The sequence below is a fragment of the Camelina sativa genome, chromosome 12 (genome assembly GCF_000633955.1).
Source record: "Camelina sativa cultivar DH55 chromosome 12, Cs, whole genome shotgun sequence".
In the NCBI taxonomy this organism is placed as follows: domain Eukaryota; kingdom Viridiplantae; phylum Streptophyta; class Magnoliopsida; order Brassicales; family Brassicaceae; genus Camelina; species Camelina sativa.
In genome coordinates this window covers 14,199,822-14,213,049 of record NC_025696.1, presented here as the reverse complement: position 1 = coordinate 14,213,049, position 13,228 = coordinate 14,199,822, and the positions used below count along the sequence as shown (strand labels likewise).

Below are 13,228 nucleotides of genomic sequence, written 5' to 3'. Positions count from 1 at the left end.
TTCGAAGCATGAACCTATTGATGGAGGAACGGAGGAAATTGGATATGCATGGTAATATCTCAAAATTCCTTATTTTTTTAGAAAAAAATTAAAACTAAAAAAGGAAAATATACTAATATCTAAAAAAATTACAAAAAAAAAAAAAATCTACCAATTCTTCAAGAATTCTTTAAGTTTTGAAATGATGTAACCATTTTTTTTCTTCGAAATTTCTCAATAATTGCTCAAAAATTCTTTACAACATATGTTATCGTTTAGACTCATAGTTAAACACCTAAAGAAAATATTACGTTAATGCTAGACACTGCTGCTCAAATTTCAAACCCAAGAAATTTGTAGCAAATTTTACAAAAAAAAAATATTCTGTTAAAAAGTTTATTTCTTCAGTTATGTTAGTTCTTCTAGCTAAACAGAAACATTAATTAGCAAACCATATAAAAAAAAGAATGTAACAAACTAAAAGATTAAGTGAATAAGTTACGCAGCATTTGAAGCTTATCTCGTCTACAAGATTATTAGCGTGCGCAACAACATTTGTGCAGTACCTATAACACATCGGAAATATTTTCTCTAGCGTTCACAATTTCATCCGCAATTATAGCTTTTGCAAATGAACTAGATAAATAAAAAAAAAAGTAAAGTAAAAGCTCGCAAAATGAAATTAAGATGAGAGATGATGTTGATTAAAATGGGATTATATTGCCGAAACGTGATCATTTTAGGTAGGTTTTTTACAAAAATACGAAAGAATCTATGATCATCATTTCCGGTAAATTGTTTGAAACTTGATCGGATGTGGTTTACAATGACTGTGTAAGCAATATTATTTCTTCCTAAATCGTGTGTTAAGTTGTACTCACCAGCACATTGCCTTAAGAATTACTGTTTTCAGAATTGTATAGAATTTATTTTTTTAAACATTAGCGTTATCTCTAATTCTTATTATTTTCCATTTGTGAGTAGTGAATTTCAAAACATCCACTTTTTTTAGTGGGAGCGGTTTAGTGATAATTGACTACTGGAAAAGTTACTGATCACATGTATTCTGGTTTATATCTTTTTTTTTTTAAATTACATTGATTAATCAAAGAGAAATATGATCAGGAGCTAAATATATACCAGCAAAAGTTTTCTGATTATAAATTACATTATACTTTTAATGTTATTTTCATATTTTGGATAATTGTAAGGAACATAATATATAGAGCTAAAACACTTAAATGTATCGATTCATTTCAAATAATATTACTATCAGGGCCGGCCTACCCATAAAGCAGGCAAAGCAGCTGCTTTAGGCCATACCATATAAACAATATTTTAGGGACATATGTTGAAGAGATTAGATAGACCAGTTGGCTTTGTATCCTGCAATTATGTGGTAAGACTTGGGTTTGAGTCTTCACTTTGCTGGCTTTTATACAGTTTTTTTTTCGCTTACTTTCATTTACATGATTTTGTTTTCCTTTTTCTTTTTTGTTGGAATAGTCAAACATTTTAAAATTAATTTACTACTTTTTGGTTTAATTTCTGTTTTTAACAATAAAGTCTACAAATATTTGATTTAACTTGACTACTATATATTATGATATTTAATTTCTTCAAACAAAACTAAAATTTAGAAATTATATACAAGAACATCCATCATTGCTGCTTGTAAGCTTTTGTTTTTTCAATTACTTCTTCTCCTTGATCTTTATATTATTATAAAAATATTATTAACTATTTTGGATTAGTAATAATGTATATCGAGAGAGATATCGTCGAAGAACTCGGTTATGAATACTAATCAATGAATTTGCTGCGATAAAAGTTAGAAAAGTTAAATTTTTAGATTGTTTTACATCATTAAAGTATTCAATAGTTTTTTTCTATATTTTTAGTTATATTTTACTATTGTAATGAAAAAAATATATTAGCTTTTAGAAACCAAATTATTTAACTATGCTTTAGGCCACCAAAATTCAAAGACCGGCCTGATTACTATACTAAGACTCTATATATGACAGAATCTTTGGAGGTCATCCAATTTTATCATTATTGATTATATGACAGAATCTTTGGAGGTCATCCAATTTTATCATTATTTATTAGCACACGGTTTTCTCGAATTGAAATTTACACATGCAGTAAATTAGTTGCTTTAGTAGTACATTTGCTCTCACATCAAAAGGATACGAGCATTTTCAAAAAGTTTCTTAAAAGAACATTTTGAATTTTTTTTAACATCTCGTGGAAAATTAGTTGTTTTAAGAGAATTTGTTAAAAATGCCCCTTTTGATATATCCTTTTTCAAAAATACCCTCTTTTCTGGCCATTTTTATTTATGCCCTCTTTTAATTTTTAATGACCAATTTTACCCTTAGATGAAAATTATTTTATTCAATAAAAAGAAAAACAAAATTTTCCCGCCAAAAAATTTCCGACATATTTTCCCGCCAAAAATTTTTCGAAAAAATTTTCCCGCCAAAAGTTTTTTTGTCAAAAAAATTTTGATAAAAAATTTTGAAAAAAAAATTTTCCCACCAAAAAAAATTTACAAGGTGTTTATAAGGCTTTTATAAGGTTTCTACCTTATAAAAGCCTTATAAACACCTTGTAAAGGCTTTTACAATATTTTTTAAAGAGTTTTAAAAGGTTTTTTAAACAACTTGTAAACGCTTTTACAAGATTTTTAAAAAGTTTTTAAAAGGTTTTAAAAGGTTTTTAAAAGGTTTTTAAAAGGTTTTCAAATGGTTTTTAAAAGGATTTTTAAAAGGTTTTTAAACACCTTCTAAACGCTTTTACAATGTTTTTAAAAACCTTGTAAAAGTTTTTATAAGATTTTTAAAAGGGTTTTAAAAGGTTTTTAAAAGCATTTACAAGGTTTTTAAAAGCGTTTATAATGTGTTTAAAAACCTTTTAAAAACATTGTAAACGCTTTTAAAAGTTTTTTAAAAGCATTTACAAGGTTTTTAAAAGGTATAAATTTCAATATTTTTGGCAGGAAAATTTTTCGATTTTGGCGGGAAAAATTTTTTTTTGGCGGAAAAATATTTTCGATTTTGATGACTGTACATTCTTGCTGTCACTCAATAAAAGGTAATTTAGTCATTTTGTATATAAAGAGGGGTAGTTTTAAAAATGGTCAACATGAAGGGGTATTTTTAAAAAGAGATATGGAAAAAGGTGCATTTTTTAAAATGCCCCTTGTTTTAATATCTTCAAATTTATAGAAACCTAATAAAAAGAGTATAACTTTTACTCCCTCCGTTTCACAAAGAGTGTCATTCTGGAGAAATTTTTTTGTTTCACAAAAAATGTGATTTTACATTTTCAATGAGTGTTTTAATGTTAAATTTTCTTTTTTACCCTTAAATCCAAAGCTATTTTCATTGAACTTAGATCATTAATTACTTATTAAATAGGAGCAAACATGTATAATTCAAACTTTTCTTAATTTGTGTGAAATGTGTCAAAATAACACTATTTGTGAAACAGAGAGAGTATATATCTGTCTCTCTCTCTTCTCATTTGTTGCATTGGATAACACATTTTTTATATCTAAAAGCTAACTAGATTCATATAGTTAACTGGAACACATACAACTATCAACAAAAACATACATTTAATTTGGACGGATGTCACGGATCGCGTATTTGAAAGTTCCTTCTAAATACATATGTTGGACGTTATACTCGTGTTTTACATAATTTGATGGTGTTACTTGTCCAACACTACTTAGCACACTTCAAATACTTTAACTTCTCGTGAATTTGGAACATGGCTTCCATCTACAAGTTGCCATGACGATCTCACAACAACATAGATTCATCAATTATCAAATAGTATATATATATGGTTGAAAAAAAAAACAAATGGGATACTCTTCTAGTCGACTAGTCCAAAGAAAATGAAAGATACTTTTTCTTATGGGTTGTCACCTTTTAGATATATCGGGAAAGCCATATGGTTTCAAAGTGGACAATTTTTGGAATATATTTCTTAAAATAAATAAAGCATGCAGCTGATGAATGCTTAGAACATCTACAGTGGCAATTTCTCTTAAGAATTATGTCAATTAAAAATTAAAAAGTAATGATAAAGAAACACAAAAATTGAAAAATGTTTCTTCTCTCAACACCGTGAGAATCGATTCTCAGACATGTGTCTGTTTGTAATAAAATATTTTTTTCAAATTTATTATTTAAATATATTATAATATTTTAAAAATTAAAATATATTATTTTGAGCAACAAATGAGTGTTGCTGCGATGCAGATGGTCTTAGAAACTTAAGAGTACAAATTTTATCTTCCTTTTTACGAAGTCAAAAAATATTACAAATGTATTCAACAAAACTAAAGTGAAAGGACAAAAATTAATGGTTTGTATCATCACCTTATTGTTCATCCTAAAACTTCTAAGGAATATAATGACAGTATAAGCATTATAAACTCTTATAGAAGGTTAACAAATTATGGAAGAAAATAAATATTCTGTTAAGTGTAATAAGATAAAATAGAATGATGCAAAACGAAGAACACAAAGCGAAAACCACTATCCTGTTAAGGAAAGCGTGGAGAAAATACTATACAATTTATGGAACCTTGCTAAAAAAGATATAGCGATTAGGAACTGCATTTTCTTAAGTAGTTAAATTGATACAAACGTAACCATTTGTGTTAGTCTTACGAATAATGAATAAAATCCCACTAGCTAGTTAAAAATAGACCCAGCTGACAAATCTTAAGAAATAATAATCGACATAATAAAATCAACTAGATTAAGATCCATGCTATAGCACGGGTTGAAATTCATTTTATTATGTTACTGTTTTTAAAAGTTTTTTTGGATAAAACATTATACAATAAAATCATATGCTAAATATGAAGGCTTGAAAAATTACCTATTTTGTAAGTTTTATATTGTTAATGATTTTAGATAATTACTCGTGCTATAACACTGGTTAAATTTTATTTCGTAATCTATCTTATAACACACTATTTAACTTGTAACCAATCAATTTATCAATTTCGTATTCTATCTTTGGTTAACGTTGTGGTCTATCGATAAAATCTGTGGAAAATAAATTTGTAATATTGCGTTTAAAATTTTTTGGAAACAACGTGACATAGAACTAAAATCTTCCAAAAATACAGTTTAGAATATCCATGATTTTATTTGTTACCACTAATATATCAATTATCAATTTGGAATATGCTTAATATTTAGGTGTAACCATTAATATTAATATATAGACTAATCTATAACCTATCTATAACATATTTGTAACCATTTGTAATAATATTTAGGTGTAACCATTAATATTAATATATAGACTAATCTATAACCTATCTATAACATATTTGTAACCATTTGTAATAATATTTAGGTGTAACCATTAATATTAATATATAGACTAATCTATAACCTATCTATAACATATTTGTAACCACTTGTAACCATTTATTAAAAATATAAAATCTACAAAAACTATAATGTGTACTTCCCTTTTATTAAAAATGGATTAAAGTGACTCTGTATAACTATATTCCGTACCAAAACCAATTACTAAAAAAAAAACAAAAAAGAGAGAGTATAAACTCGGGTTGGATTGCCGGATGCAATCTTATGTTGTAGAAGGCCATCCCTTTTGGTTAAATTCGGTCTTTGCTGATGAGATAGTGTAGTCCTCTGTTATGTGCTTTTGAGTTTCAACTCTTAGGGTTTTTTTGGTATAGGCCTAATTTTACATAGGTGCTAAGAGCATCATCAGTGGAGTACCTCTCTTAAGTTACTCTTATATTAATTAATCATATAATTAATATTAATTTAAGTAAAGCAATCCTAAGAGTATTTTTGCAAAATCCTTCATTTACTAGAGAACTCAAAGAAAATTACTCAGTCTTTTAAATAATAATTTTTTAATTTGTGTTTAGTAATTATCAATGGTAAAGTTTTTAATTCAAAGTTCTTAATTTGAACTTTTAAAAACTTGATTTACAAAAGAGAAAGAAGAAAAAGCTTGCACTTTAAGCAAGAAGAACTGGGATTTTTGGTAGAAAACAGAGTCTGAACCAAATGTTAAAGAGAGCCTTGCCATTATATCTTTGTATCCTTCTTGTCCGCTAAAGCTCATAATATCATTTTGGGCCCCAATACAGAGAGTAACCCACTGAATTACTCCAGTAATACTGGTCTAACGGTAGAACTGTAAATCGGGTAGAGAAGACAACTAATTCTCATAACTATGTAATGTTTCAGAGGTTTCATTAATATAATCCAACAGATGATCAAAAAAAAAAAAAACCTCGGGATTAAGGTGGGAAACAACGATCAAGCGATGTTTGAAAATTTTCCGGCGTCGATTGGTTCACCGGAATCGGGGTGTTGACGGCAAAGGTTGACTGGGAAATAAGGTTATCTTTTTATGACACGTTTATTCCAAGTGTATGTGACTGTATGTTAGACACGTGTGATGTCTTTGAGAATCTTTTTCTCTTGGGCTATAATTGGGCTTTTAAACTTTGTTTGGATCCTTAAATAATTCTCAGGATTAACGAACAGCACATGTTAATGTAACCAGCGTAACTTTAATGTTGGATTATATATCTCTCACTATATCCACCTATATTTTGAACCAAAAAAATAATTAAATTACGTATTCGTAAATCGTTGCAAGGGAAAATATCAAATCTTAATAAAATAACTAGATCTTAATCCGCAGTACACCGCGTGCATATAATTTCTATTATTATTTATATGTTATGTTGTATTTGTTTGTTAAATATTGGATGTTTTATAAATAGAGCAATAACTAATTTTTCCGGCTGTTTTTACGGCAAAATATTTATACTAATTTTTTAACCCGCAATATACTTCATGATTATTTGTTTGTTATATTTAGTTTGTTTTGTTTAGTATTTGAGATTCTATTTTGACTTTTAATTATTATAACAAAAAAATAACGGATCTAAATACATAATAAGTTCTTATACGCGGTGATTAAGGATGATTAAAGTCATATTGTTCCTAATGATTTAATTACTTTACACAATCTTAGTTAAATCAACTTGATTCTATATGTCAAATATATCTAATATTAATAGTGTTGAAAAATAATTAAATGAGGATTTAATCCGTGTTAGCACAAATTTAGTGATATTTTATTAATTCAAACATGTTCTCTTTACAACTCATCTACTATATAACCATATTATATTGTATTTAAACTTTTTTAAATTTTACATATTCGTAATATTTTAAAATTTTATTAAGTTTATATATATTAATTATAATATTTAAATAAATGTGAATCAAAGCTCACAAATATTGAAAAACAAAATGGAAATCAAATTGTTGTTTTCTTTGTTTGCAAATGACTCATAGATAGAAGGTGTGGTTAAATATATCATTTTGTTTCCATATTGATTTTGTTATAATTTTTTTTTAGTTAGAATGGAATGTAAAAATTTAGAAAAACAAAATCTGAAATAATGCTATTTTTGGAAAAATTTTAGGGGTTAATGTTGTAAATAAAAAATTTAAATAAGCAAAATAAAAAAGGCATAACACAAAATGTATTTCAAAAATGTTAATATAGATTATTAAAGCGGTTATAAGCATAACCCGATATTGTATAATAATAGTTGTTACAAGTTTTGTAGTCCACCAGGAAACAAAGGAGTCAATATTCAAATGTAAACTGATAACAATCATAGTATAGTTTTGAAAGATACTTGCTTCATGAGTACAAAAAGTTCCTTACGACATAGATTCCTTCTTCTTTCGACTTGATATATATGTAAGTTACTTACATATATATACATCTTTTTTGGTATGGATTTAAGATGATCGACCCTGAGAAATGGGAATTCGCAAATGAGAATTTTATACGAGATCAACCTCATCTTATGGAGAACATTATTCGAGAGAGTATTAAAGAGGAGAAGGCGAAGCAAGCAAAGGATCTAGAGGTTTGACTTCAACCTATAGGACTTTCGCAAATTATGATTTCGTTCGAAGTCAATCGCATCTAGTGAACAACATCCATAAGTTCTAGCTTATTAATTATCATTACCATTGAGGCATTGAAGTTCAAGTTTGTCAGTATTATCTTGCCATTGTTATCTTTGTTAGTTCAACAGTTGCTTTACGATCTTTCTGCTTTTTGTTTGAATCCATTAATAAGTTTTTCGGTTAAGCTCCTCGTCCGAACAAGATTAATGTTACATAGTAGTAGTCGTCTGCTACAATGAACTGTGTGGAACATACATGTGATAATAAACAGCTGAACCAGACCCAAAAATACTATAAACCGAAGACAACAAAACTGCCAAAACCTATTTTACAAGAAACTAAAACAGACTAAAGAGTTTTTAATCTTTGACTTTATCAACTTCTCTCTGAAGAAGTCAGATGTCCAAGCTGTTCTGTAATTGTATTTACATTCCTTGAGTTCCACCACGATTTCTCACTACGATCTTCAGCTTTATCCCGTTGCTCAGTTGAGCCAGGATTCTCTGAGAAGAACTGCTGCCAGAAAACATCATTCGCTCCTGCTACTGAAGGAGGAGGAGCAGCAACAGTCTTGTTCTGTTCTTTCGTAACATCGGGCTCAGAGTTCACGTCGATGATCCTTGGAGAAGGAGGAGACTTGGGACGTTTATCGATACTTAGCTGTATGCAAGAAAGAGGAGGGCTTTCTGGACAAGTAGACGAGTCATCCACATCAAGTGTCATCATGCTTCTTGTTTGTAACATACTCTCACAAGAATCCGATACAAGATTCTCCCAAATCGCTATTGATGACCCTAACTGTTCCACCTGATGCTCTGTTGTGTGTGAAGACGGGCTTGTCGAACCTTCCTCTCTCACAACAACATATGTTTGGTTCTCTTCCATCATCGATTCATCAGGCAAGAACCCAATCCTAGGGAACCTTCTTTTCCTCTCGTTTGGTTCGGGAACACACGGTGAGAGGTTCAAAGCAAGCCCTGGTTTTTCAAGTACTTGAGAAACAAACGAAACCATTGTTTTCTGACGCTTCTCCATGTGTTGTAACCGTTCTTTTAGTTCTTTAACTTGCATCTCAAACCCTTCTCGTTCCTCATCTTGTTTCTGTAACTCTTCAAGCAACCCTTCTTTCTCTTTTGTCAATCTCTCGATCTGATTCTTCATCCTCACTCTTTCTGAATCCGTCAAGAGATTTTGCTGAGCTTGAAGATTCGGTAAAGAGTGGCTATGAACAGGTTTGCGTCTATGAATGTTCTTCATAAGATGAGGTTGACCTCTCACAAAATCATCATTTGCGAACTCCCACTGTTCAGGATCAGCTTTTCTAAAACCCTACAATACGAAAACCCAAAACTAAACTAAACCAACCAAAGAAGATGACTGATTCAAGATCAAACACACAAAACACAAAAGACTTACATATGTGTTAAGCTGACGGATAAAGCTCGAGAAGTTATTGTGTTTAAAGAATCTCGGAAGAAGATCTCTAGAAAACTCCGGGGGATTCCAAACGATGAAACTCTTGTTACTCTGACTCCACGAGACAATCGAATCCGATGAAGAATCATCAACCATCTCATATGTTTTTGTAAGAAAAGGTGGGAGTGAGCTTGATGAACCTCCATGATTACTCTCATCCATCTCTAAAACACTTTCAAAATCTTTAAAAACTTTCAACTCCTTGATTCAATCTACTGCCAAACAAAAAAACAGAGCAAGAGAGACTCTTTATATCAGCTATAAGCTTCAAGAACCAAAGATTAAAGCTTTTCAAGTCAATAACTTTAGTACACAGAAACTAGAGTTAAGGACTCAAAGAACTGTCACTAGTTTCGATCAAAATTGGATAAGATTCAAAACCCAAAATTCCCTTAAAAAAAAAAGAAAGCTTCGAACTTAAAACAAAAAAACACCAAAACCTCACCACTGTTTCTCAAAATGAAGCTAAAAGCTTCTAAGAAGCCCTTAAAACCATAAACCCCTTTAAAATTCAACGAATCTAGAAACCCTTTTAACATTAAATCTCTCACTTAATCAGATACATAAAAAAGGAACAACCTTTATATTTGCTTCTGGAACCCTCTCTGCTTCTCGAACACAAAGAAAGAAAAAAAGAAAAGCTTCTCTCGACTTGTGTGGGTATTTATTTAAGTAAATCAAACAGAGAATAATATCAAACAGAAACGATTTGTCTTCTTATGTGTACCTCTCTCTTTAACATTATTGCTGCTGAAATATCAAAGTTTATCTGTGGAGAGAAGACCGTAGAAAAGTAAACGAGTCGATTGACCCGGTGGGAGCAGCTGCTGCAGATTTACGAAGAAGATTCGTCAAACCTTTCTTCGTTTTTTATTTGAACTACGCAGAAGAAAGAATTAGTGAGAGATTATATAAATTTTCTGGGGATTTGTGAGTTTTTTTAGTCAGGAATTTTTTTTTTAGCTTTTGATTTGATTAAGTGTTCGAATCAGAACAGAACAGCTGTTTCGTTGTTTTTGCTAAGATTGGGTTTGGTCGAATTTTTTATTTACTATTATTATTATTTCTTTATATCAAAATCACCCCATGAGATGATGATAGAGCTGTTTTTAGCATATAACTTTTTTTTTTTAAGTATATAAAATGTGAATTAGTCAATGAATAACAGAAAACAAAAAAATCATTTAGAGATCTTGTTTGTTTGTGGTAATGTAGAAACATTTATGACCGTGAGAAAAAAAAAATTAGTTGTTATCTTTTGGAATTTATAAATAAAATTAATAAAAAAGTCTTGTTTTTTTGGACGGCACGAAACGAAATCGAAAGGTCCACTTTGAATATTCTATTGTGAATTTTGTGATGGCATTTCGTAGAGATATCATGCATGCCTTCTTTTTGTTTAATTAAACGTCTGAAAATTCTTTATTGTTAATTTTGATGAATATCTATCTAATAATTATCATGAAACATACTACTTAGTTTCATGGTAAAACAAATAGGAGAGGATATGTAAAATAGTTTTTATGTGGTCGTACCTACGTTGTCGATATACCAATTTTGGCATAGTAATCTGCAGTTGTACTGTTGTACACCACTTAATTCAATTTCTTGTTTACATAAGGAGCATTTGCAAAAATAGAATTTTCTACATTTTCCTCGTCGAACCGGATTGATAACATCACAATATTCTTTTACATGAACACTGCCACAGGTGTAATCTAACGTTTGACATGAATTTAAAATCCTCTTTCAGGTGATATACATGTTCGTGAAAAATATACATGTTCAATTAAAGCTCTCTAACTTGCAACGACGTGATGAAGAGGATGTGCTTGAATTTGCAAAAGAAAAAAAAAAACAACAACAAAATTATTAGATTTTGCAAAAAGATATAAAAAATGGTATTTTTGTAAAAGGATTTTTAAAAACGTATTCTTGCAAAGATATAAAAAAAGGTATAGAAAAAATGTAGAAAATTCTATTTTTGCAAATGCTCCTTATGTAAACAAGAAATTGAATTAAGTCTGTATGATCATTTGTTTAGTTTAACGCTACTGTATAAGAAAAAAGACGGAGATTGAACTTGAATTTCAAGTATCACCTAGATTTTAAAGTATCACCTGAAAGAGGATTTTAAATTCATGTCAAACGTTAGATTACACCTGTGGCAGTGTTCATGTAAAAGAATATTATGATGTTATCAATCCGGTTCGACGAGGAAAATATTAATATTTCTCCAAATAATGAATACGTATGTGCTTAGTTCACTGTCCCCAGTCAACGGTATATTCTAAAATTCTGATAAGAAAAAATGAATTTTTTTTTTCAATTAAATAAGACAATAACTATTTAAAAAAAAAAAACTCAATTGTCTAATAAAACTATAATAGTAAAAGAAAAAAAAGAAAAGAAAAACTCAGTTCTAAATTCAGGAGTAAATTGCTTCTAGAAATCGTAGATAACCAGCATGCAATCGGAATTACATGTAAAAGAAAATTAAATTATGTAACATTTATATGTAATGTGATTTATTATTGGTTTTGCTATCCAGTAATGTTGTTTACATGGAACTAAATGAAATTGTTTGATAATGTAATATTGTTTCAACTTTGGGGGCCGACTATTTGTTTGGTCGAACGAAGTGTGTCCTTCATACTCAAGTCATATCATGTGTACACAAATTTGACATATTAATTACGTAACGTGTGTTGGTTAGTATATAACATAAATAAATAAGTCTAATTTAACACCAAATATATAGAGAGAGACATAAAGGCAAGTAGTACTACTACAAAATATTAAGTGTCGGATAATATATAAAAGGCATGTGTGTGTAAAGTACACAAGACACACAAACTGTTGTTCATTACTATAAGAAACTTGGAATCAAAGATGCAAATATATAGATTACACGAACATCATAGGTATGTGCAGTTCTATAATAGTAGTGGTACGAATATTTATTGGTTGGGTAACAGATGGTATGAATGTGGTAGTATGATAATGTCAAAGAGTAGCTTATTTATTCAAATTGCTTTAATACTTTTATAGACTAATCAACAAAAAAAAAAGAAGAAATTAATGGAAAAGAAAGAGCAAACGAGTGATCACGAGCAATGACAAGTTGATGGGAAGCAGATCGAGAGCATCACGTGACCCACACCCGATTTAACGGTTATGATTAAATATTACTACTAAAAACGATTTGTGGTCTCTCTAACAAAGTTGAAAGGTGACATGTCACATTCCTCAAAGAAGATGCCGCAATCTCTGCCACGTATATTGGAGTCGACAATAATTTTAATTAACTAGTACTGTAAATTAGTTTTTCTAAATCTAGATTAGAAATTAACATAATACTCCTATTTTTTTTTATTCTTTAATTCATAGTTCCTGGCTCTTAGATGTGGATAGTTGGAAAATGCTGTCAATAAATAATAATAGAAGCTAGATTTATTATCTACAAAAATAGACATTTATAAAAGATAACTTATAAAAGCAGCTTGATATTCTTGACTTTTATAAAAAAAAATTGAACTCTATTTCTCCATAACAATGTACACCAAACGACGTCGTTTGCGGTGGAAACACACATTTTCATATTTTTCCTGCTTTATTCCAAACAAAAAAAAAAAAGCCTGAGCACGTGTTAACACATACGAATCATACGATGCATCCTTGTAAATTACAATATACTTTAAGGGTAACTTCGTCTTTTCAAATATCTACCTTTACCTTTTTTTTTTTTTTTTTTT

At 29.4% G+C, this 13,228-nt stretch overlaps 1 protein-coding gene across 4 annotated transcripts; it reads right to left on the bottom strand.

The window, feature by feature from the left end:
* Positions 8,166-10,441, bottom strand: LOC104731690 (heat stress transcription factor A-4a). Of its 4 annotated transcripts, none has more exons than XM_010451152.2 (3): positions 10,201-10,441; positions 9,414-9,688; positions 8,166-9,326 (listed from the first exon to the last, which is right to left on the bottom strand). In XM_010451152.2, exons 2-3 carry the CDS (start codon positions 9,633-9,635, stop codon positions 8,373-8,375), a joined length of 1,176 nt encoding a protein of 391 aa, XP_010449454.1. In that variant the 5' UTR covers positions 9,636-9,688; positions 10,201-10,441; the 3' UTR covers positions 8,166-8,372. The 4 variants fall into 4 exon arrangements, with proteins under 4 accessions (XP_010449454.1, XP_010449456.1, XP_010449453.1 ...); XM_010451154.2 differs by having other exon boundaries at positions 9,414-9,685; XM_010451151.1 differs by lacking the exon at positions 10,201-10,441 and adding an exon at positions 10,053-10,194.